This window comes from Sinohyriopsis cumingii, chromosome 5 (genome assembly GCF_028554795.1).
Source record: "Sinohyriopsis cumingii isolate HCF-2022 chromosome 5, ASM2855479v2, whole genome shotgun sequence".
NCBI lineage: Eukaryota > Metazoa > Mollusca > Bivalvia > Unionida > Unionidae > Sinohyriopsis > Sinohyriopsis cumingii.
The window spans coordinates 98,309,226-98,331,542 of NC_142965.1; the positions used below are offsets into that span (position 1 = coordinate 98,309,226).

The window sequence follows — 22,317 nt, forward strand, 5'->3', positions numbered from 1 at the left end:
TAATGGTGGAGGAAGAATCCGGGAAAAGCCCAGAAAGAACCTCCGACCCACAAAAAGCTACTGACAAGCTTTCGCACATACCCACATTGGCTGAATCCGAGACTTGAACCGACGCAGACAGAGGTGAGATGGCAATGATCTGTAACGGTGAGCGCTTTAGACCACTCGTCCCCCTCAGGGCCCCTCTGCAGAATGCAGCTGAACAGTTAACAGCATTATCATCATTTTAGCATGCATCATATTTCTATATTTCAAGCAAATTCTGAATCAGAAGTAGTATGTGTCATCAGATATCACAAAGAATACATACAAGTTACTTATCTTTGCACCTCACCCAGATTCACAAATGGTCACCAGAAACCATTCACTGTTACTTATTTTTTTAATTTCTATTATTTTGATTAATATAATAAAAATCCAATTCATATTTTAAAATTACTCAATATACCTAAAAATATCCATCTGGCCAGACACACCCACCACTCATTGTTTGTCTTCTGTAAATTAGCTTGGATTGGACCAGTGGGCTGGCAGTAATTTCACAAGTTGGACCTAGAACTGCTGTTGCATTATATGATGGCAGATCTGGGTGTGCAGTTTGACTTGACTTACAAGCAGTATATATGGTAATTATTTCATGTCTACATTCCTAAAGTTATATTTTATCCCTAATAAAGTGTCTGCATTTTCATCACAGCTGGACTTGAAGATCCCATAACTCTGAAAACGGTCAATGATGGGAATCGTGAAGAACTTTTCCAATTCAACTGACAAGAAACAATTCACTTTGTCTCATGTGCTCATGGCTTCGTACTGTTAGTATCCTATTTCTGACAATATGGCATCATATCATGGTTCATACAGTTGGTATCATATGGTATTAAACTGTATTATATCATAGTTGGTATTATATGGTATTAAATGGAATTATATGATTTGTACAGCTGGTATTATATGGTATTAAATGGAATTATATCATGGTTTGTACAGCTGGTTTTATATGGTATTAAATGGAAATATATCATGGTTTGTACAGCTGGTTTTATATGATATTAAATGGAAATATCATGGTTTGTACAGCTGGTATTAAATGGTATTAAATGGAAATATATCATGGTTTGTACAGCTGGTTTTATATGGCATTAAATGGAAATATATCATGGTTTGTACAGCTGGTTTTATATGGTATTAAATGGAAATATATCATGGTTTGTACAGATGGTATTAAATGGTATTATATCAATATCATGGCTCATTATAAGGTTATTGTTATGGCTGGTTGGCCTGGTGTCAGAATACTGTGACTAAGTTGGACATGAAGCTACATGATGCCCCAGTACTATACTATACATCACCATAAACTACCATAGCAGTGACATGATAGTGATATGACTGAAAAATTGTTTAAGCTACGTTAAAATCCCAACAGACACACACATACACACACATGTTGTGTCATCTAATCAACCAAATTTTATACCATTCTCATTTATTCATTAATTTTAGACAATATGTAAATAACAGAAATTCTTAATTTAAAAGGGATAAATTTTTATTCAGTTTTAGTATAGTGTATTCCATAAAGTAAGTGAAATGCATTTAGTTTTTCAAAAATTTAATGACTGTTCAACGATGAAACATAATTTCATGGCAATAACTCTAATTCAAGGATTCGTCAAAGTTATACACACCATATATAGAGATGAATAGATAATAAAAGATCATCCAATTATTGTAAGAAACCAGGAAATTATACAACTTTCAGATTGTGTTTAAGCTTGATATTTTGATAAAAATGGTTGTAAAAGTTTTTTATTTATTTATTAAAAAGTCACATTCAGTTAACTGATAAACTTATAGTGTAACCATTTATACATGCTTGCAAGTTAATACCAACAGCAAAATGTACCGACCTAACTTTGCAGTTGCATAATGCACTGTCAGATCTGGGTTTCTGTAGTTTGGAGTAATCAATATCTCATTTTACCAAAGTCCTTGATGCTTGCAGTTAAAGTCTACTTATAAACAAGTATACAGGGTACCTAATCTCTAATCTGAACTCAAAGCATTGTCATCTCCAGATCTGATATTTATATAGCATGGTACAGCCAATAACAATGTCTAATAAGTTTTCAGTCTTGCACCATAATCAGCACCTTAGATCACATCACAGATTTGTTGTTGTATTATTACAGCACTAAAGAATGATCACAAATTTGGTGACTTGCATCAACACTAATCAAGTTGCTAGCTTTACAAACTCATGCATTCTGTGAAATACAGGTGGATACTTTGTAATCATCATTCGGAAGCCTAGTACCTTGAAAATCAAAGACACACTCCACATCAGTTATACATGAAGCTGAAAAAAAAACTGATAATCTTTCAATTTAATTCGCAAAATCTGGACCATTTGCATTTTTACATATATGACAAAAATTTCTGATACATTCAAAGAAATATGATGGAAAAAATAAAGAAATATGAGATAGAGGTAAGGCTTCAATTACATACAAATGTATAAACTCAAACTTAAAACTTGATCAGTCTGATATGATGCATGGAGAATAAGAAATCAAGAAACTGCAGTAATCAATAACACTTCCACTTCCTGAAAGGTCTATTACACTGGTCTAAATTTTTTTAGAAGTTGTCTGCTTCTGAGATAAAATGTGCTATTTATTATGGATTTTGATGTGCTGAATTCAAATATGACAATTATATATATATATATAAGTACATAGTTTAGTCCTTATTCAGTGTCTACTTTTGTGCTTCTTGGCTTGTCTCCTGTAGTCATTACATGGAGTATCTCTTGTCACTGTCAAGCAATAGGCTGCAAGTATTGATGGGATCCGTTTGACTGATAGCTTTTCTCCATTGTTGCAATGTCTGTCCTGGTGAAATTGCTCGCCGTGCTTGTTGCTCACTGCTCCGCAGTTAAGTAAAAAAATCTAGATGAGAGTGCAAAAAATGTATCTTTAGTGACATGATGCCCCAAGGCTTATGTATGCTTTGAAGAGGTTTTCCACCAACTCCCTGCATTTGTCTGCCTTGTTGTTTCCAAGAAAATTTGTTGCCACTAAATGGAAGGCTTTCCATGCCCTCCTGTCCCTGCCACGCAGTTCACAGTCAAATGCATCATCTCGAAGAAGTTCACGAATCTGAGGACCAACAAAGAAACCTTCCTTGATCTTAGCTACACTTAACCTTGAAAATTTTTCACAGAGGTACATGAAAGCTGCTTGTGTTTTGTCCATGGCCTAGACAACGTTCTTCATCAGACCCAGCTTGATGTGCAAGGGTGGTAACAAAATCTTCCTTGATTCAGCTTATGTACAAATTTTTCATTGTTTCAAACTTGAACTCTTTTATAGCTAACACAAAATATTATGTCCTACTTAGTGCAGACGTTTTCTGTTGTAGTGTATAAAACACTGTCAAACCAACACACAACTTACAGCTGCAATCCATCTATGTCTGGACCAGTGCCTTCTGCCAGGATCTCGATAATTTTAGTTTCAACTGCCCAGTTAAAGCTACCAAGGATCAACAGGTCCTGCTTCTTTACTGTAACCTTGCAACAACAGCATAATATGTGTCAAATATCCAGCAGCTATAACAAAGACTTTGTCCCTGATACAGGGAGAACATTTTTTGTAATTTTTGATATGATGACACTGCAAATGGTCCCGAACTGACTTAAGCTTGAACAGTGGTGTCCTTATTAATACATGTATCATGAACTTTCTAAGAATTAATGACAACAATCAATTAATGTAATTAAATCTGCAATTAAACACACAAACCAGGCCCTTTAGCTTGTAAGCTTGTATATCATTTAAGGTGCATGTAATGTTAAAAATTTAGGCCACCCAATTATGTCTTTTATGAGTCAGCAATCTTTATTCCTGTGGCATGTTTAAATCATTCTGGGGCCCTTCTTCTTCTAAAAGCTATTTGCCCTGTGTAATATTGATTTTTTTTTAGAGCTAATATATACAAAACTTTAGGTCAAGCATATATACATAGGTAATGTGACCACTGAAAGACTTAAATACATAAATAATGTGATCACTACATGGCCACATATTTTTATATCTGGCACTGCAAAATTATGTCTTTAATAGCTTCCAATGGTCTTAGTCTCAGTCATCTTTCTCAATTCCAATTTCATCCCTATGCAACGGGAACCCAAACCTTGACCAGGGAAATAAAGTAAAACCAGATTTGTGTTGGTAAACAATGTATTCCCCTATTGCAGATGAAAAGGTAAAAAATATAAACGGCATAGTGATCTAATGAGCCAATACTTATGCCCATAAATATGCATACAAAACCTCATTTGTTTCAGTCAGGAGATTTTTGCATAAACTTGCTAACAAGAATTCACTAAAAGGTCTCAAAACATAAGAAAAAGTCACACACCCAACACCACACCCCTGCCCACTCATTCAAATGATGTGAAAAACTAAATAAATTCACATTTATAGAAACATGCCTTTTCACTTTCATTTGTCTGTGTCAATGGGTTTCTTCATATGTGGTGCTGAGAAAGTTAAAAACAGAAAGTCTAAGTCAAAACCATAACAAATTAAAATACTAGTTAAACAGCATCATGTTAAATATGGATAGAAAATGTCAACCAAATATTATTTGTACATGCCAAATAGATTATTTTCATTTGTGTATGTCACGAAGTTTTTGCTAAATCATTCTAACAAGCTGCCCAAGATAGATAGGACCAAAATCAAGATGCTCCTTTTTTAAAAAGTGGGAGCAACACAAAAAAGGTGTCCAAGAGTCTGTGGCACTATATGGGCTGTGAAGAAATGAAACATAATTCTTACCCTAACTTACTTAATATACAATTCATACCAACAAATACAATGTTGTAAAAACAATTTAGTTTTAAGTAATCTGACGTAACTGTTAATTCTGTATCCACTTTTACATCACTAATTTGATTATATTAGCACTCATATTCCTGATTAAATAATTCACATTAGAATGAATTTTTAGTAGGCTTTTTTTCTTACACTGACAGCAGGAAATTATTAGTGCAGACCCAGTCTGTGTAGGCTGATCCTAAAGTAATCTGTCCATTTTTGATTAAACTTTCTACCATAACTGACGCTGACATTTCTATGACACTTAAAACTGTCAACACTAAATAGTGGCAATAAAGCCAGTTGTGATAAAATAAAATTTAAAGTTGTCAAGCTTGTAAACTAGTATATCCTGTGAAATGCCAGTGTCGCTCAATTGTGGCACCAACACCAGTAATGTCTTGTCTAAAAATCATTGGCATTTTTTCCATCAGTGATTCAAGTTCGCTGACTCGTGTCTCAACACCCAGGCGATGCAAGTATGACCAAATATAGTCAATGGAGGCTCCGGTTGGATGAACATGAAGAAAACAGCTGACCAAACCTGAGGATGAAATACAGATATTGTTATAATTTTTATTTGCATCAGTGTACTGTCATCCTATGTAGACACTGTTTATTTGTGGTAGAATATTTCTGCTAGTGCTAGTGCAAAATGTTTTTCGCAAATGTTTCGCCAGTATATAGTCATTTAGATTAAAAAGACTAACCATTAAAGCAACTCCATATCTATAGCTGAATTTTTAAGCGAAATTCCAATATTTTAGATTAGCTTACAGTAGTAACAAGAGTACTATGATATATTGTATGCACACTCCATGTTGACTCAGGAGATTATTTACCAATGGGTATCAATGATTTTGACCTTTGGTTAAGGTAGTCAGTCTCGAACACAACTTACTGTGAAGAAACCATTATTTTCTTATCAGACTCACCCTGATTGCAAACTCTGAACTTTGACCCTAATGTCTTCATTACCCTTAGTACAAGCCATCCACACAATTTGGTCAAGGAATGTAATTTAGAACAAAATTTATTATGCAAAACCCATTTTTTCTGTGAGTAACAATGGCCTTGTCCTTTGATTTTTGACGACAACATTTATAACCTCTTCCATACTTTAAATGCAAGCCTTCCACAAACTCTGGTCCATGTATATTGTCAAGATCTAACATTATTATGCAAAAGCTAGTTTTCTTCTGTCAGTCAATGACCTTGACCTTTCCCAAACTGTTGTTGATGTTGTTGTTGTTCTAGGGTTTAACGCCATTTTTCAGCACAAGATAGGCTATATATGGCGGCCAGTATAACTGGTGGAGAAAGAACCCTGGAAAACTCAGACCACTCGGGGCCCCTCCCAAACTGTAAGTCATGCACAAACTTTGATGAAGGTATATGACTGAGAACTAAAGTATTTGTGCAGTGACCATTTTTTATTTTTCAGCTAGTACCTTTAACCTTTGACTTTTTCACCCCTTTGATCTTACTCCAAGTGCAATTTACTACATTTTATGGAAGGATAATCATGAAATATTAATTATCGCAAGTTTTAAAATCATTTGAAAATTGAAATTAATGAAAAAACAAAACAAATCAGTTAAAAAGGGTCAATTTAATTAATAACTACTTTGTATCATTTTCATTCAAGGTAAAGTAAGTAATTTTGGTCAGAACAAATTGATGCCCATGGCTGCAAGCCCAAACTTTGTCTCTTTTGTTTGTTTTCCATGAGCTTTTCTTCAACTTATAGACTGTACATAAATATATACAATATATACTCATGAATAATTCTGATAAACCTACTATCAGCTTTTTGACTGTTTTTTTTTTTAAAAGGCACTTTTAACACACTACTAGCTATATCAAGTTTAGGCAATGAGATGAGATGGCCTGGACAGGTATTGAACCTGTGACCCTTGGATAATAAATCCTATGCTCTACCAACTAAACTACTTCTGGTCCCTGCAAACAACTTAGACCATGATCTTCCAATGCACCAGTAGATCTGAGTCTATTTCGTTTGTAGTTGGATGCACTTGTATAAGTTTTTATGGTAAATCATTTGACTTGTCTTCTACTCCGATTTCTTACAAAATTGTCATTACCTAGAAGTTTTGCTTCCTTTTCTGTGACAGTAAGACCAGTTGTGCTGACAATGTTTGTCTGTGGTTCACCTTCCACAGTAAATGATCTGGTGGTCCCCAACTCCTAAAATAAACCATCCATAACAGTAAGATAACACAAATGGTATAAGAAAATAGGCCTAATATATATCCTCAACTCAGAATCAAAGTTTTATTTTAAATATATCACCAATATGTTTTGGAAAATATGAAGCACCTAAGCCTATTATCATAAAAAAATTGCTTTTACTCAGCTACTTTTTTATTTACCATACATACTTTCTTGTAGGTCAAGTCAAACTTCAAACAACAAAGATCCTGATCTGCTGTAGAATAACGCACCTGCAGATAAGGGTCTGTTTTGTTTGTTCTACTGAGTACTCCTAACCAACTGCACAGACCCTGCACCTGTCAGCACATTATCCAATGGCAGAACTGGGTCTATGCAGTTTGCAATTGGTCTCATCTTAAAAGTGGGTTTATATGGTAAACATATGAAATGTGCAAAGAATCATAGCAACATAGTAACCGTTACATACAATTTTGGTTGCCTAGTTACAAATTGATGGAATAAACAGGAACGTCAGTTATATTTTGTAAAAATCTTTGTCATTAAAATATCAAAGGATATTACTCTACATGGGCATTTTATTCATGCGAAATGTTTTAAAGGATATTACTCTACATGGGCATTTTATTCATGCGAAATGTTTTAAAGGATATTACTCTACATGGGCATTTTATTCATGCGAAATGTTTTAAAGGATATTACTCTACATGGGCATTTTATTCATGCGAAATGTTTTAAAGGATATTACTCCACATGGGCATTTTATTCATGCGAAATGTTTTAAAGGATATTACTCCACATGGGCATTTTATTCATGCAAAATGTTTTAAAGGATATTACTCCACATGGGCATTTTATTCATGCAAAATGTTTTAAAGGATATTACTCTACATGGGCATTTTATTCATGCGAAATGTTTTAAAGGATATTACTCTACATGGGCATTTTATTCATGCAAAATGTTTTAAAGGATATTACTCTACATGGGCATTTTATTCATGCAAAATGTTTTAAAGGATATTACTCTACATGGGCATTTTATTCATGCAAAATGTTTTAAAGGATATTACTCTACATGGGCATTTTATTCATGCAAAATGTTTTAAATGTAACAAAATGTTTCTCTTTTGTCAGGGGACAACATACTGAAGCTAATGAGAAGGTTGCATAACTTAAAGATAATATTAATACAATCACATGATTCTTTGTTTTATAAAGCATTTCTTTTCTTTCCTTTTCAAAAATAAATGGGATTGGTAGATGTTAAAAATGTTAGCATTACCTGTTATGTCATGGTGAAACAATTTTACCCATCATGACATCATGATTTTATATTTCTTTATTTAAATACAAAAACTATAACACAGTGAAAATGATGTCCAATTAGTGAGTCATGTGCTAAAAAAAGTCATAATTAATTCAGGTACCAGTACCTTATCTTCAGTTTGTTTTTGAGCATCCTGATCAATGTCAACTATGTCAATGCTAACACTGGCTTTCTTGGAGGTTTCCTCTGTTTTCTCACCACTGCTGTTATCTGAAGCAGCCACTGTCTTTTGACGTTCTGTAATCTCAGTTCTGGCATTTATTAGTTGCTATACAAGACAATAAATAAAAAAATAAGATGAAAATTATAATATTTAGCTCCACACAATTTTCTAGGATGTTCAGCATATTAACAACATGTTGCATGTTTACTGTGTAATAATTATGAACAATGTTATATCACAGACTTTACCATGCATAATGTTTTTAAATTTTTTATTTCTTTACTAAGTTCAAGATAATTTCCTGCCCCTGAAATTTTTCTTCAATTTACAGTACAAGTATTAAACATAGCTTTAGAAATACAATGAACATATATGTAAAGCAAAAATTGGGTAACTTTAACCTATTTTCCATGCTTTAATTAGCATTGTCTAAAAATTCATGTCACATTATAATTACAATATTTTTTTCATCTATTGCCATCAAAATAACGACAGTGTGCCTATTGGGATGAGTTTGTGTTGCAGGATCATGATGACCTATTTTCCAAAGTCAATTTAAAATTGATTAAAAATAATGAATCACGATAAACAAGCTGGCTATCTCATGATATCATAATACTAAGAATTCCTGCTGAACTAACTATAACATGTCTGCTGCATACCCTGTAAAACTTGGTATAATTACTCTAACTCCTTATCCATTTGGTCAAGCTAACCATTGTATTACCGTTAACCAAATTTATCTTGGTCTTAAAATGAGAGAGACGCACACACACACAACTTGCCTGTTGTATGCCTTGCTGTAAAGCTTCATGTAAGGACTTAAGCTGCTTATCTACATACATGCACACACACTGCCTGTTGTACAGCATGGTATAATCACTTGAGCTGTTTATCTTTTAATCACACACACATAACTTCCCTGTTGTATGCCTTGCTGTAAAGCTTCATGTAAGGACTTAAGCTGCTTATCTATATGCATGCAGGCATGCACACACACTGCCTGTTGTACAGCTTGGTATAATCACTTGAGCTGTTTATCCTTTAATCATACACACACAAATGCAATCACATACATACACACACACAACTTGCCTGCTGCATGCCCTGCAAAGCTTGTTGCAATGACTTGAGCTGTTTGTCTTTCTGGTCAAGTTGATCTTTGTATTCAAGTTTTACCATGTCTATCTCATTTTTATAGCCTTCCACCTGGCACTTCAAGGCATCATTCTCATCCTTCAGAGTGTTCAGCTGACTGAGCTTACCAGCCACTGCAAAAAAAGGTTTTATTGAGATATATGTACACAGACAGACTAACAGACAAACCCAGCTTACCAGCCGTGGCAAGAAAAGTTATTATTGCAGTATATCAGGTAGATAAAGAAACAGACAGACAAGACAGCCAATCAGAAACAGATGGACGGATGGATGGATGGATGGATGGATAAGACAGCAAAAATGTGAGAGATATATACATGCCACAATCCAGCCATCAATAAATAAATGAAGCTTAAAGTTGGTGACTGAAACTTTTCTTGTATTATTTCAATGGGGCAATAGGTGGGAGTGGGACCATGGGAGACATCACACATGTAATAGTTAGGCAGACTTAGTTTTCATGTTTTATTGCTTTAAACAAACTCTGATGCATTCAAGTAGATAATGGAAATTAACTATATTTTACTTTGACACAAAAGATCTATCATGGGAGAGGGAGAATACAAAACACATAGTCAAACCTATCTACATTGTGTCAAAAGTGTCTCCAATTTTCAAGCAAGACAACCATGTGGGCCTGAGATTGCTCACCTGACTGCCGTCGGCCTAATATCTAAATGCAAGAGCTGTTTGTCAAGAAACTGAAATGAAGTCACAATCCATCTGGCCTTCAAAAGACTATGGCATTTTAGATCAACAAAAGTCTACAAGAGATTGAAAGTAAACTGTTTCCAAAAGTGGAAAGTCATTGGAGTTTCTCTACTCTTTGCATAATTTTTTTAAATAAATTTTTCACATGTTTAAACTTTATCTAAAATTATATTTTGATGGAATTAAAAAAAATTATAATACAATGTGTTCAATAGAGGGTGAACTGGTATGCTGATTACATATGGAAATAAATAAGAGTTCAGCACTGTACCCAGGATCTCAATGGCTAGGGATGCTTTGTTCCCCCGTACTCCAAATTTAGCAGACACACACACAAAAATGTCGAAAGGACAAAGAAAATACTAGATACAGTTACACTTATTGCATTAGCTGTGTCAAAAAGGGAGATAATCTTATTTGTTTTAAGTCTTGACACCTAACCTTTGCCATCTGCATTCACTATTATCTTTTACCATCTATTCCTTGGATATTTACATAAATGTTTTATAAAGCACTTAAGTAATTGTTAATAAGTGTCACTTGAAGGAACTGACACTACACTTTTAATGTGCAAAAAGAACTTTCACGATTTCTAGATAAGACCATTTCTTCTTTTTAACTGCTGAGTTTTAAATCCATCTCTGATAATTTTCAGAGATAACAAGATTTTCAAATTAGCTTCTGTGGTGGAAATGCTGTATGTCAGATTGTCACCACTGTCATTCATAACCAAGCAGACATCATTAAAAGTATTTTGATGAGAGCTCCATGTCAATAAAACCATCCATTCAGGGGATGTAGCAACAGCAAAATTTTAAAGACAGCCATTGTGGAAGCCATATTAGATGTATGACTGGCATCATTTTCAGTTAGGACCTCCTAGGCATCATAGGAAGTCTACTGGTAAAACCCCATGCTGACATAACCATCCAGTGGAAAGGAGTAGAGATAACAATGTTTTCATTCAGGACCAACCAGACACCATAAGAACTAATGAAAATCCCATGTCAAAATTACTTTCCATTTTAGATGAGTTGCAATAACAAAATTTTCAAGATGGCCACCATGGTGGCCATACTGGATGTCATATCTGTATCATTTTAATTAGGACCTGCTGGATATTACAGTACGTCTTCTGGTGAAAACCCTACAGTACATCTTCTGGTAAAAATCTCTACAGTATATCTTTGGTGAAAACGCCATTTTTTTAAATACACCTTCCTATTTTGGTGGAGTAATAACAAAAAGATTTTCAAGATGGCTGCCATTGTGACCACACTGGATACAAGATATGCATATTATGACCATCTATACATGATATCTTTCAGAAAAACCTCCATGCTGATATGATCATTCATTCAAGAGATGTAGTGATAGTAAGATATTCAGGATTGCCGCTGTGGTGGTCCTACTGGATGTAAGAGTGGCACTATTTTCATTCAGGACCAACTGAACAACATCAGAAGTCTTCTAACTAAAACCTCATGTCAATATGACCCTCCATTCAAGCTTATATTATTGTATCAAGTGTGAGGAGAGTGATGTAAAATGAAGCCCATATTACTGCATCAAGAGTGAAGAGAGTGATGTAAAATGAAGCCCACAGTATTGCATCAAGTGTGAGGAGAGTGGTGTAAACACAAGCCCACATTACTCCATCAAGAGTGAGAAGAGTGATGTAAAATCAAGACTATATTATTGTATCAAGTGTGAGGAGAGTGATGTAAAATGAAGCCCACATTACTGCATCAAGTGTGAGGAGAGTGATGTAAAATGAAGTCCACATTACTGCATCAAGTGTGAGGAGAGTGATATAAAATCAAGCTTATATTATTGTATCAAGTGTGATGAGAGTGATGTAAAATGAAACCCACATTACTGTATCAAGTGTGAGGAGAGTGATGTAAAATGAAGCCCAAATTATTGTATCAAGTGTGAAGAGATTGATGTAAAATCAAGCCTATATTATTGTATCAAGTGTGAGGAGAGTGGTGTAAACTTAAGTCCACATTACTGCATCAAGTGTGAGGAGATTAATGTAAAATCAAACCTATATTACTGTATCAAGTGTGAGGAGAGTGATGTAAAATGAAGCCCACATTACTGCATCAAGTGTGAGGAGAGTGATGTAAAATGAAGCCTATATTATTGTATCAAGTGTGAGGAGAGTGGTGTAAACTCAAGTCCACATTACTGCATCAAGTGTGAGGAGATTAATGTAAAATCAAGCCTATATTATTGTATCATGTGTGATGAGAGTGGTGTAAACTCAAGTCCACATTACTGCATCAAGTGTGAGGAAAGTGGTGTAAACTCAAGTCCACATTACTGCATCAAGTGTGAGGAGAGTGATATAAAATCAAGCTTATATTTTTGTATCAAGTGTGATGAGAGTGGTGTAAACTCAAGTCCACATTACTGCATCAAGTGTGAGGAGAGTGGTGTAAACTCAAGTCCACATTACTGCATCAAGTGTGAGGAGATTAATGTAAAATCAAACCTATATTATTGTATCAAGCGTGAGTAGAGTGATGTAAAATGAAGCCCACATTATTGCATCAAGTGTGAAGAGATTGATGTAAAATCAAGCCTATATTACTGTATCAAGTGTGAGGAGAGTGGTGTAAACTCAAGTCCACATTACTGCATCAAGTGTGAGGAGATTAATGTAAAAAATCAAACCTATATTATTGTATCAAGTATGAGTAGAGTGATGTAAAATGAAGCCCACATTACTGCATCAAGTGTGAGGAGAGTGATAAAAAATCAAGCTTATATTATTGTATCAAGTGTGATGAGAGTGATGTAAAATGAAACCCACATTATTGTATCAAGTGTGAGGAGAGTGATGTAAAATGAAGCCCAAATTATTGTATCAAGTGTGAGGAAATTGATGTAAAATCAAGCCTATATTATTGTATCAAGTGTGAGGAGAGTGGTGTAAACTCAAGTCCACATTACTGCATCAAGTGTGAGGAGATTAATGTAAAATCAAACCTATATTATTGTATCAAGCGTGAGTAGAGTGATGTAAAATGAAGCCCACATTATTGCATCAAGTGTGAGGAGATTGATGTAAAATCAAGGCCATATTATTGTATCAAGTGTGAGGAGAGTGGTGTAAACTCAAGTCCACATTACTGCATCAAGTGTGAGGAGATTAATGTAAAATCAAGCCCATATTACTGCATCAAGAGTGAGGAGAGTGATGTAAAATCAAGCCCATATTATTGTTTCAAGTGTGAGGAGAGTGATGTAAAATAAAGCCCACATTATTGTATCAAGTGTGAGGAGAGTGATGTAAAATCAAGCTTATATTATTGTATCAAGTATGATAAGAGTGATGTAAAATGAAGCCCAAATTATTGTATAAGTGTGAGGAGAGTGATGTAAAAATCAAGCCTATAGTATTGTATCAAGTGTGAGGAGAGTGGTATAAACTCAAGTCCACATTACTGCATCAAGTGTGAGGAGATTATTGTAAAATCAAACCTATATTATTGTATCAAGTGTGAGTAGAGTGATGTAAAATCAAACCTATATAATTGTATCAAGTGTGAGGAGAGTGGTGTAAACTCAAGCCCACATTACTGCATCAAGAGTGAGGAGAGTGATGTAAAATGAAGCCCACATTACTGCATCAAGTGTGAGGAGAGTGACGTAAACTCAAGCCCTTATTATTGTATCAAGTGTAAGGAGAGTGATGTAAAATGAAGCCCATATTACTGCATCAAGAGTGAGGAGAGTGATGTAAAATCAAGCCCATATTACTGTTTCAAGACCAAGATGAGAGATGTAAACTCAAGTCCACATTACTGCATCAAGTGTGAGGAGAGTGATGTAAAATGAAGCCCACATTACTGCATCAAGGGTGAGGAAAGCGATCTAATATCAAGCCAATATTACTGCATCAAGTGTGAGAAGAGTGACATAAAATGAAGCCCACATTATTGTATCAAGACCAAAGTGAGAGATGTAAAATCAATTCCACATTATTTTATCAAGACCATGATGAGAGATGTAAAATCAAGCCCACATTACTGCATCAAGATTGAGGAGTGTGATGTAAAATCAAGCCCATATTATTATATCAAGACCAAAGTGAGAGATGTAAAATCAAACCCACATTACTGTATCAAGACCAAGTTGAGAGATGTGAAATCAAGCCCATATTACTGCATCAAGACCAAGGTGAGAGATGTGAAATCAAGCCCATATTACTGCATCAAGATCAAGGGGAGAGATGTAAAATCATGCCCACATTACTGCATCAAATGTGATGAGAGTGATGTAAAATCAAGTCCACATTATTGTATCAAGACCAAGGTGAGAGATGTCAAATCAAGCCCATATTATTGTATCAAGACCAAGGTGAGAGATGTAAAATGAAGCCCACATTACTGCATCAAGTGTGAGGAGAGTGATGTAAAATGAAGCCCACATTACTACATCAAGAGTGAAGAGAGTGATGTAAAATGAAGCCCACAGTATTGCATCAAGTGTGAGGAGAGTGGTGTAAACTCAAGCCCACATTACTGCATCAAGTGTGAGGAGATTAATGTAAAATCAAACCTATATTATTGTATCAAGCGTGAGTAGAGTGATGTAAAATGAAGACCACATTACTGCATCAAGTGTGAGGAGAGTGACATAAAATCAAGCCCATATTACTGAAAAAATTATGAGGAGAGTGACATAAAATTAAGCCTATATTATTGTCTCTAGAGTGAGGTATGTAAAATCCAGCCCACATTACTGCATCAAGGGTGATCTGTGAGATGTAAAATGAAGACATTATTGTCTCAAGAGGCGAGAGACATAAAATCAAGCCTATCTTTGTCTACATTCCTTATCAGTGCATATATTCGTCTATCAATTTTAGCACTAAAGTTATCACTATGACCAAATAGGATTAACAAAAATGGCTCATATTTGTCCTCACAATTTTTTTAAACCCATAATGCTTAGCAATTCTAATAAGATTCATTAAGATCTGCCCTTACTTTCAGCATACTGAGCTGTGAGATCTTCATCAAAATCTGTCCTTTTCTTTTTTGTGGGAGCAGCCTCCTCTTCATCTGACATTTCCATTTCAGCTTCCTGGCGATCAGATAAGAGTTCATTCTCTTGCAATGATTTTATTTCCTGAAAATACAGATGTTAAAGATTTGAGATGCATCTAAAACCATATTTGTCATTTATACAAAGACCCTACACAATATGACAAGGCTTCCAAAGAATTTTTTTTCTTACACTCTGAAGGTTATATCATACTGAGGCTGGCTGAGACTCTAAATTTATCCCGAAAACCATGATATGATGCACGATATATGATTAAAAATAAACAAGAAATTTGCCGATATGAACCGGAAGCCCCCTAATATAATGCAATTCAATGGCAAAGTCTGAAATTAAACTGGGTCATAATTTTGTTGGAAAATGATAAAAATCAAACTTGACTGAGATTTTCTTACTGTAAAACATCATGACACATTTAGTTTCTGTCCATGAAGTCCTCAAGTTACTGATTGGACTCTGAAGGGTAAAGGCCCAAGTCAAATAGGGGCAATAACTCCCTAAAATTCTGCCATAAAAGGGTGAATATCAAACTTGACAAGGCCTTCTTAATGTAAAGCAACATAACACATTTAGTTTCAGTCCACAACATACTTAAACATTACTGAAAGGAAACTGAAGGGTAAAGATCAAGTCAAACAGGGGCAATAACTACCAAAAATTTTGTAATAAAAAGTCCATGAAGTCCTCAAAAGAAAATAAATGGAAACTGAAGGGTAAAGTCCCAAGTGAAATAAGTTATAACTCCTAGGCAGAAAATGATGAAAATCAAATTTGGCCTAGATCTTCCTAAAGCATCATTACAAATTAGTTCCAATCCATTCATATTCTTCAAAAAAAAGCAAAATGCAGAATGGATGAAATCTTATGTGATGTGATGGGACAGACAGACAAGAACACTACACCTTCCCCAGATTTAGCTGGGGTATAAAATAATCAAACAATTGAGAATACCAATGGTTTAGAGGGTTACAGAAATAAAGTATTTTAATCAGGTACAAAGAGATGAACATAAGCTGAAATATTAATAATTATATTCCTTTATATCATAGGCAAATAGAAATCTCCCTATAAAACACATAATCAAATTCTAAATGATTCAATTTTTCTACTCCTCATTTGTTGACTGAGAACTGATAACAAAATCAATTTTATCAAATTTGAAAGAAAATATTTGAACAATTACCATTTATTAGCATCTGGTATCATATAGAAACTGTCAAACAATGTCCAGGGAGATAACCAATTAAATTCTAATCATCTCTTAGAATTAAAAATTTGCATTATGTCCCTTTACATATCCAGACACTTTTGTCAGGGTCAACAGAACAAAATGTGGAAGAGTGCCTATTATTAGAAATACAAAATTTTCTTAGCAAATGATAGTAGTCAGCATGCCATAGGCTTGAGTGGAATAAATCCCTCCAAGCCAAAGATCTGAGCACAAATTTTTCACATTGTTGATGAAAACGAAGTCATCATTACCACAGATCCATCTGTGCTGCAATGTGACACTTATGTCTCATAATTTGCTAATGCAGAAAAACATGAACTGCATAGTATGAAGGTACGGCTGATATGTCAACAAGCTGATTCCTAGCATGAGAAAATGCTGAGATTGCTATAGGGCAAACAAACACTTCTATCCAGAGACAAAATAATTTTCAGTACATTAAACAAACTTTGTTCCCTTTCTTTCTCAGGTTTTATATCTTCAATAACAATCAAAGGTATCTATATATATAAGAAATCTGTATACATAAAATTGACACCAAAAGGTCAGATGCAAGACATAATGAATCTCTTTCTGGCTGATGTATGATATGACCCATCTATCACATTAGTCTTGTATTAAACAATAAATGTCACTGATATCTGAAATGTTTTCTGCGACTGAGAACTTTACCTATTTTTTCAGTCATGTCCACTTCAGTCAGCAATAAAGCCCCTTGGCTGATAATTTTTGTTGTAAATTCACCTTATTTATGTAAAAATATGCTCCATAATTAAGATGTTGTAATCTCTTTTCACCTCCAATGAATTCCTCTTCTTGACCACTGACAATGAAACTTACACCAGTTCATACTACCTCTACTGTTGCCGGACTTCAAACAGACCTGTGAACTTTTTGTACTAACAATGTCTAGATTGTAGCCGATACTGTCATTTACCTGATAATGTCCCTCAGTCCCTCAATGTTGGATATTCTGGCCTGGAAATAAATTCTTATGACTGGTAGGATATCATGCAAAACTTCGGAAGTTCAAAACATTTCAACTCACTGTATCACTTTGGGTGCAATTGATGTGTCCATTCAAGATTGCTTTAAACCTCTCTAACCAAATATCACTGTTCTGTGGTTTATGTGTCAACTCCTAAAGTAAAGACTAAAAATGTACCTTTTCATGATTTCAGGGACTTTGAAACAGTCTGTAAAGTCTGATGTACTGTGGTCCCCTCTTGAACGGCCTCCCTGACCAGCAGCCAACCACTTTTTACACCCAGAATCCCTTGGCACAGACAAGTTTGTGTTAAAAAATACCCCTCAAGAAAGGCCAACTCACTAACATGACCAGTGGCCAATATTGGTGCAAAATTGTAAAAATGACCCCTCACAAGCAGCCACATTTTATTATTAGTATTTGTCCAGAACCAATATTTAATTTATATGATACGGTAAGTAATCTGGTTATCTCTCCCAATGTCTGTTTCCTGATGTCAGGTTTACATTACTGCTAGAAGTGTTGACTAAAGTACATGTACCACTAAGGTTAGGATTATATCATTAACACTGACGTTTACAGGAAATGGTGTCAGCCAGTGTTTTGATAGTTTTTGTTTTTAGACAGCGGTTGAGTTTTTTTGTGATGATTATGTAATTGCCAAGATCAAAACATGGACAGCATTGGCTAAAAATAGCTTTTGTGGGATTAACACCAGAAAGAAATTAACTTTGAACAAAACAGGGTACCAGACAAAGACCGAACAATCACATGACAGTAAATGTATCTCTTCCTTCATAAACAAGGTATTTTGTCTCTATAAAAGATTCATCTGCTTAATTAAATTGCAGAACAGTACAATTAGCAACATAGGAATAAATCACTACAAAACTATAACATGCCATCATGTAAATGGAGAATTAATACTTTAAAAGAAAAAGTAAAAGTTATTCAAGTTATTCAGTTCTTGCTGAAAATTTTATTTTTTGATGACTCAAATAAACAACTTCGTAACAGATAAGGACATTCCGCAGCAGTGAGAAAATGGAATATACGGTAAAATAATTATTCTAAATGTGAAGCAATGTATGTACTAAGATTTAAAGTTTTTGAAAGGTTTTGCATGCCAACAATACCTCCACTACTTACATTTCACGCATAAGAATAAGAACTATTAATTTATGTTACCTTGAAATAAGTCTGTATTTAGGGCAAGAAGAACCTTGTAGCAATTATAGATAATTTTAAATGAAGATATTAAAAGCTTTAAGTTATATGTAGCTTTCTTACTATATACATGTACTTATACATACATGTACTTCTTACAAATATAGTACCCCTCTAGAAAAGCCACCAATCGTATAAGGCCACTTTCCCGGTGCAGAAGGGGTGGCTGTATAAGAGGGGGACCACTGTACACGTAATCCACCAAAAGGTCAAATCTAAACCAGTTCAGTAAACCTCCGACATACTCTTCATACTACATTTGAAGCAAAGGCCAGTCCATTCAGTATAACCATATTGATGCCTTTACATCAAACAAGGGTTTGCCTAAATACATAGTATTATCTGTGTACATTCTAACTGTACCTTGTCTGTTTTTAGCTTGCCAAATTTTCCAACACAGTGCTCACATTGCCACTGTTGCTGCCATTGCCAGAACAGTTAGATCAGTGTCTTGCCATTTGACAAAGGCAGATGAGAGATAGCAAATGTTTTGAAAAATACTCATGAAAGATGACAAAAACAAGAAGAAAAAAGATGTCCCAGTTTGTGGCTGGGAGAAGGGTTGAGAATGTCCCCAGTCTGTGGATGAGAGAAGGGCTGAGAATGTCCCCAATCTGTGGATGGGAGAAGGGCTGACACTAAAGATATCTGTATACTGAAGCATACCAAGAAGTTACGAGCTGATTTTGCTATAAAGTGTAACCTCTGTAATTGAAAGAGTTTTTTATACATCTGCTTAGGAGTCAAACTAAAAAACCAATGGTTCATGGCCAAATTTGGAGCATTGCTAATCTAAACATTCTGATTAGCAACAGATTTCACAAAAACACAAAAGTTCTCACAAACTAACTCACTCAAATAAAAAGTCTGACATCTGATTGGTTAGTGTTTAAATGCCAACCAATCAGACATCAGAATGCTGACTCTGATTGGTATGTTTTGATGTTAGCCAATCAGATATTTGAATTCTGACACCTAATTGGTCAGTCATTTTGACCTTAGCCAATAAGACATCAGACATCAGTTCAAGTTTGTGTGTGGAATATCAAAAACAAGAAAGTTTGTACATTTAAGACAAAAAAGAATATGCTAGTTCTTGTTTACCCAACTGCTTCTTTCTGATGCTATACAAATGTGAATGAACTGAGCATAATGAGCATATTCTAATTTGACTTCAAAATCAGGTCTGATGTTATTCTTTTAATTGATTCACCACTTTTCATCAGGTCCATAATTACTAAGTCACACATTTATTAAATGACAAAATGATATTATTGTGCCATGATATGAGTGTAAAAGCTGCACATTTATTAAATGATAATATGATATTGTGCCATGATATGAGTGTAGCTGAGATATCTACTTACCAATTGAGTGTACAGTCATACCAAACATACAGTGCACTAAACTACACTCAGCTACACTCTACATCAGCACAAATGTAACATGGTCAATACAATCTCTGTACACTGTTCATCACCAACCTGTTTTGCCAAGACCTACCTTGGCTTGTTTAAGCCACTGATCTATATTCTTCCTCTGGGCCTTGGAGAAATGGTCCCAGTTGCGCTGCTTCTGGGCAGTGGTAAAGACCCGTACTATCTGATCAACTGAGAGACGGAAACGGAACATGGTTAAACACTGGGATACAGTTCATACAGTTACCCTTTTGAATACTGTAGACCTGTGCATGGAAAAAGTTACCTACTCCGGAGCAGGAATAAGAATTTTCAGGTATCCTCTCTCTCTTAAACTTTGTTAAAAACTCAACTCAAACCTTGTTTTGAAGTTGCCAAATAATCTTTCCTCTGTTTCTCTGCTCTGAAGTACCATAAACCTACATTCTTTGCATGTTTTTATTTCCCAAGAGTTTGTGGGAGGATTATATCTATAAATTAGTCAGTTGAAAGTATGTATTTTTAGTAAATAATAATGATGAATACTAAAAGATCAAAGAAATTAAATTGCTAACAAAGTTGTCTGGCAGTAAGAAACTGTTAAATTTAAGTAGCCATGCAAAAGAGATGTAGGTGTACAGTCTTATACTGTACCAGCACAAGCACATACAAAATGCCTCCTCCTAAGTGTCTATCAACTCTAATCTTCTTTCTTACCACTTGGAATTTTATCCACCTCCCGCTGAACCTAAAGTTAGATATGATGGCTCTCAAATGATGCTAAGTAATGACTGTGCCAGTGCCAAGTAAAAAAATTTTTTTTTAAATTTGTGATACCATGTATACCTGCTAAAAAATCAGGTCAAATTACAAACTGAGGCGAGTCAGACCTGCCATTGCATAACGCATGGACAGATCTGGATCTATGCAGTTTGTTAGGAGTAATCAGTAGAACAAACAACACAGACCCTGATGTGCCAGTGCATTATGTGACAGCAGATCATGGTCAATGTTTTTTGCAACTGAACTTGACCTGAATGGAGAGTATATATGATAATAAAGGATCACAGATTCCTGATGATATGAAACCAACAACGGGATATGGAAAACATTACACTTGCTATGTCTTTCTTCTCTGACTTTAATTCAATGAGAAATGACATATTTTAATTAACAGGAAGTGGTTGGTATAATATACAAACCATGCTCAGATCTGCAAGTCTGCCATTATTCTGACAAACACTATAAGCCTTTTAGGATAACCTTACTTGATGTGCAACATTCCCTATTACTTTTTATCTCATAATGTTCTTCTCTCCAGCTATCGAACATGATGAGATTGGACTTTTAATTATATATAAAAATGCACTGAAAAAATTATTTAAAGAATGAAACACTAATCTGAGTTCTAGAATACGTCTTTGCTGAAGAAAAAAAAATCTGATAATTATGGCCTGAGATACTTAATTGATTCCAATATTCCAAAAATGTTGTACCATTTTTTTTTCTCAGTATAAATTAATGTTTCTTCTAAAAACAGTCCTAAATGTCAAATTATTTCATCTGTAATTCAGGTAAAAAGTAATAGGGCATGTTATTACTCTTTCCTCTCTGTCTTTCTTGAACTGACTGATACTTACTTGCCATGTCATGATTGCATGATGGATCAAGCAAATATGGTGAACCTTTCAAAGATGCAAGTTACTTTAACTGGCCAAATTAATGAAAAACAGAATTTATTTATTTTTATCTTTTATCCAGGAATCCTAATTTTAAATTGAATGCACTGAATGAACAAAATTAAGTATATGATTTTCTTTTGTGCTGCTAAACAATTTGAAATCACATACATACACATGTACAATATGATGCTGTAACATTAAGTATATTTCTGTAAATTATTTTATTTTCATCAAGCTTATGCTGATATTTCTATTGGTACTTAAATATTGCA

General features: G+C 34.6%; 1 protein-coding gene across 1 annotated transcript in view; it reads right to left on the reverse strand.

Annotated features, from left to right (window-relative positions):
- Positions 1 to 1,527: 1,527 nt before the first annotated feature.
- The window catches only part of LOC149799845 (ecto-NOX disulfide-thiol exchanger 2-like), a 58,450-nt gene continuing 37,660 nt past the window's right edge, over positions 1,528 to 22,317 (reverse strand). Inside the window, exons 9-14 of the mRNA XM_089959266.1 lie at positions 20,470 to 20,576; positions 15,445 to 15,586; positions 9,668 to 9,843; positions 8,516 to 8,677; positions 6,995 to 7,097; positions 1,528 to 5,433 (exon numbers count right to left, since the gene is read on the reverse strand). Of these exons, the coding sequence (XP_089815392.1) occupies positions 5,219 to 5,433; positions 6,995 to 7,097; positions 8,516 to 8,677; positions 9,668 to 9,843; positions 15,445 to 15,586; positions 20,470 to 20,576 (905 nt within the window). The 3' untranslated portion in view covers positions 1,528 to 5,218. The remainder of the gene's footprint in view (positions 5,434 to 6,994; positions 7,098 to 8,515; positions 8,678 to 9,667; positions 9,844 to 15,444; positions 15,587 to 20,469; positions 20,577 to 22,317) is intronic.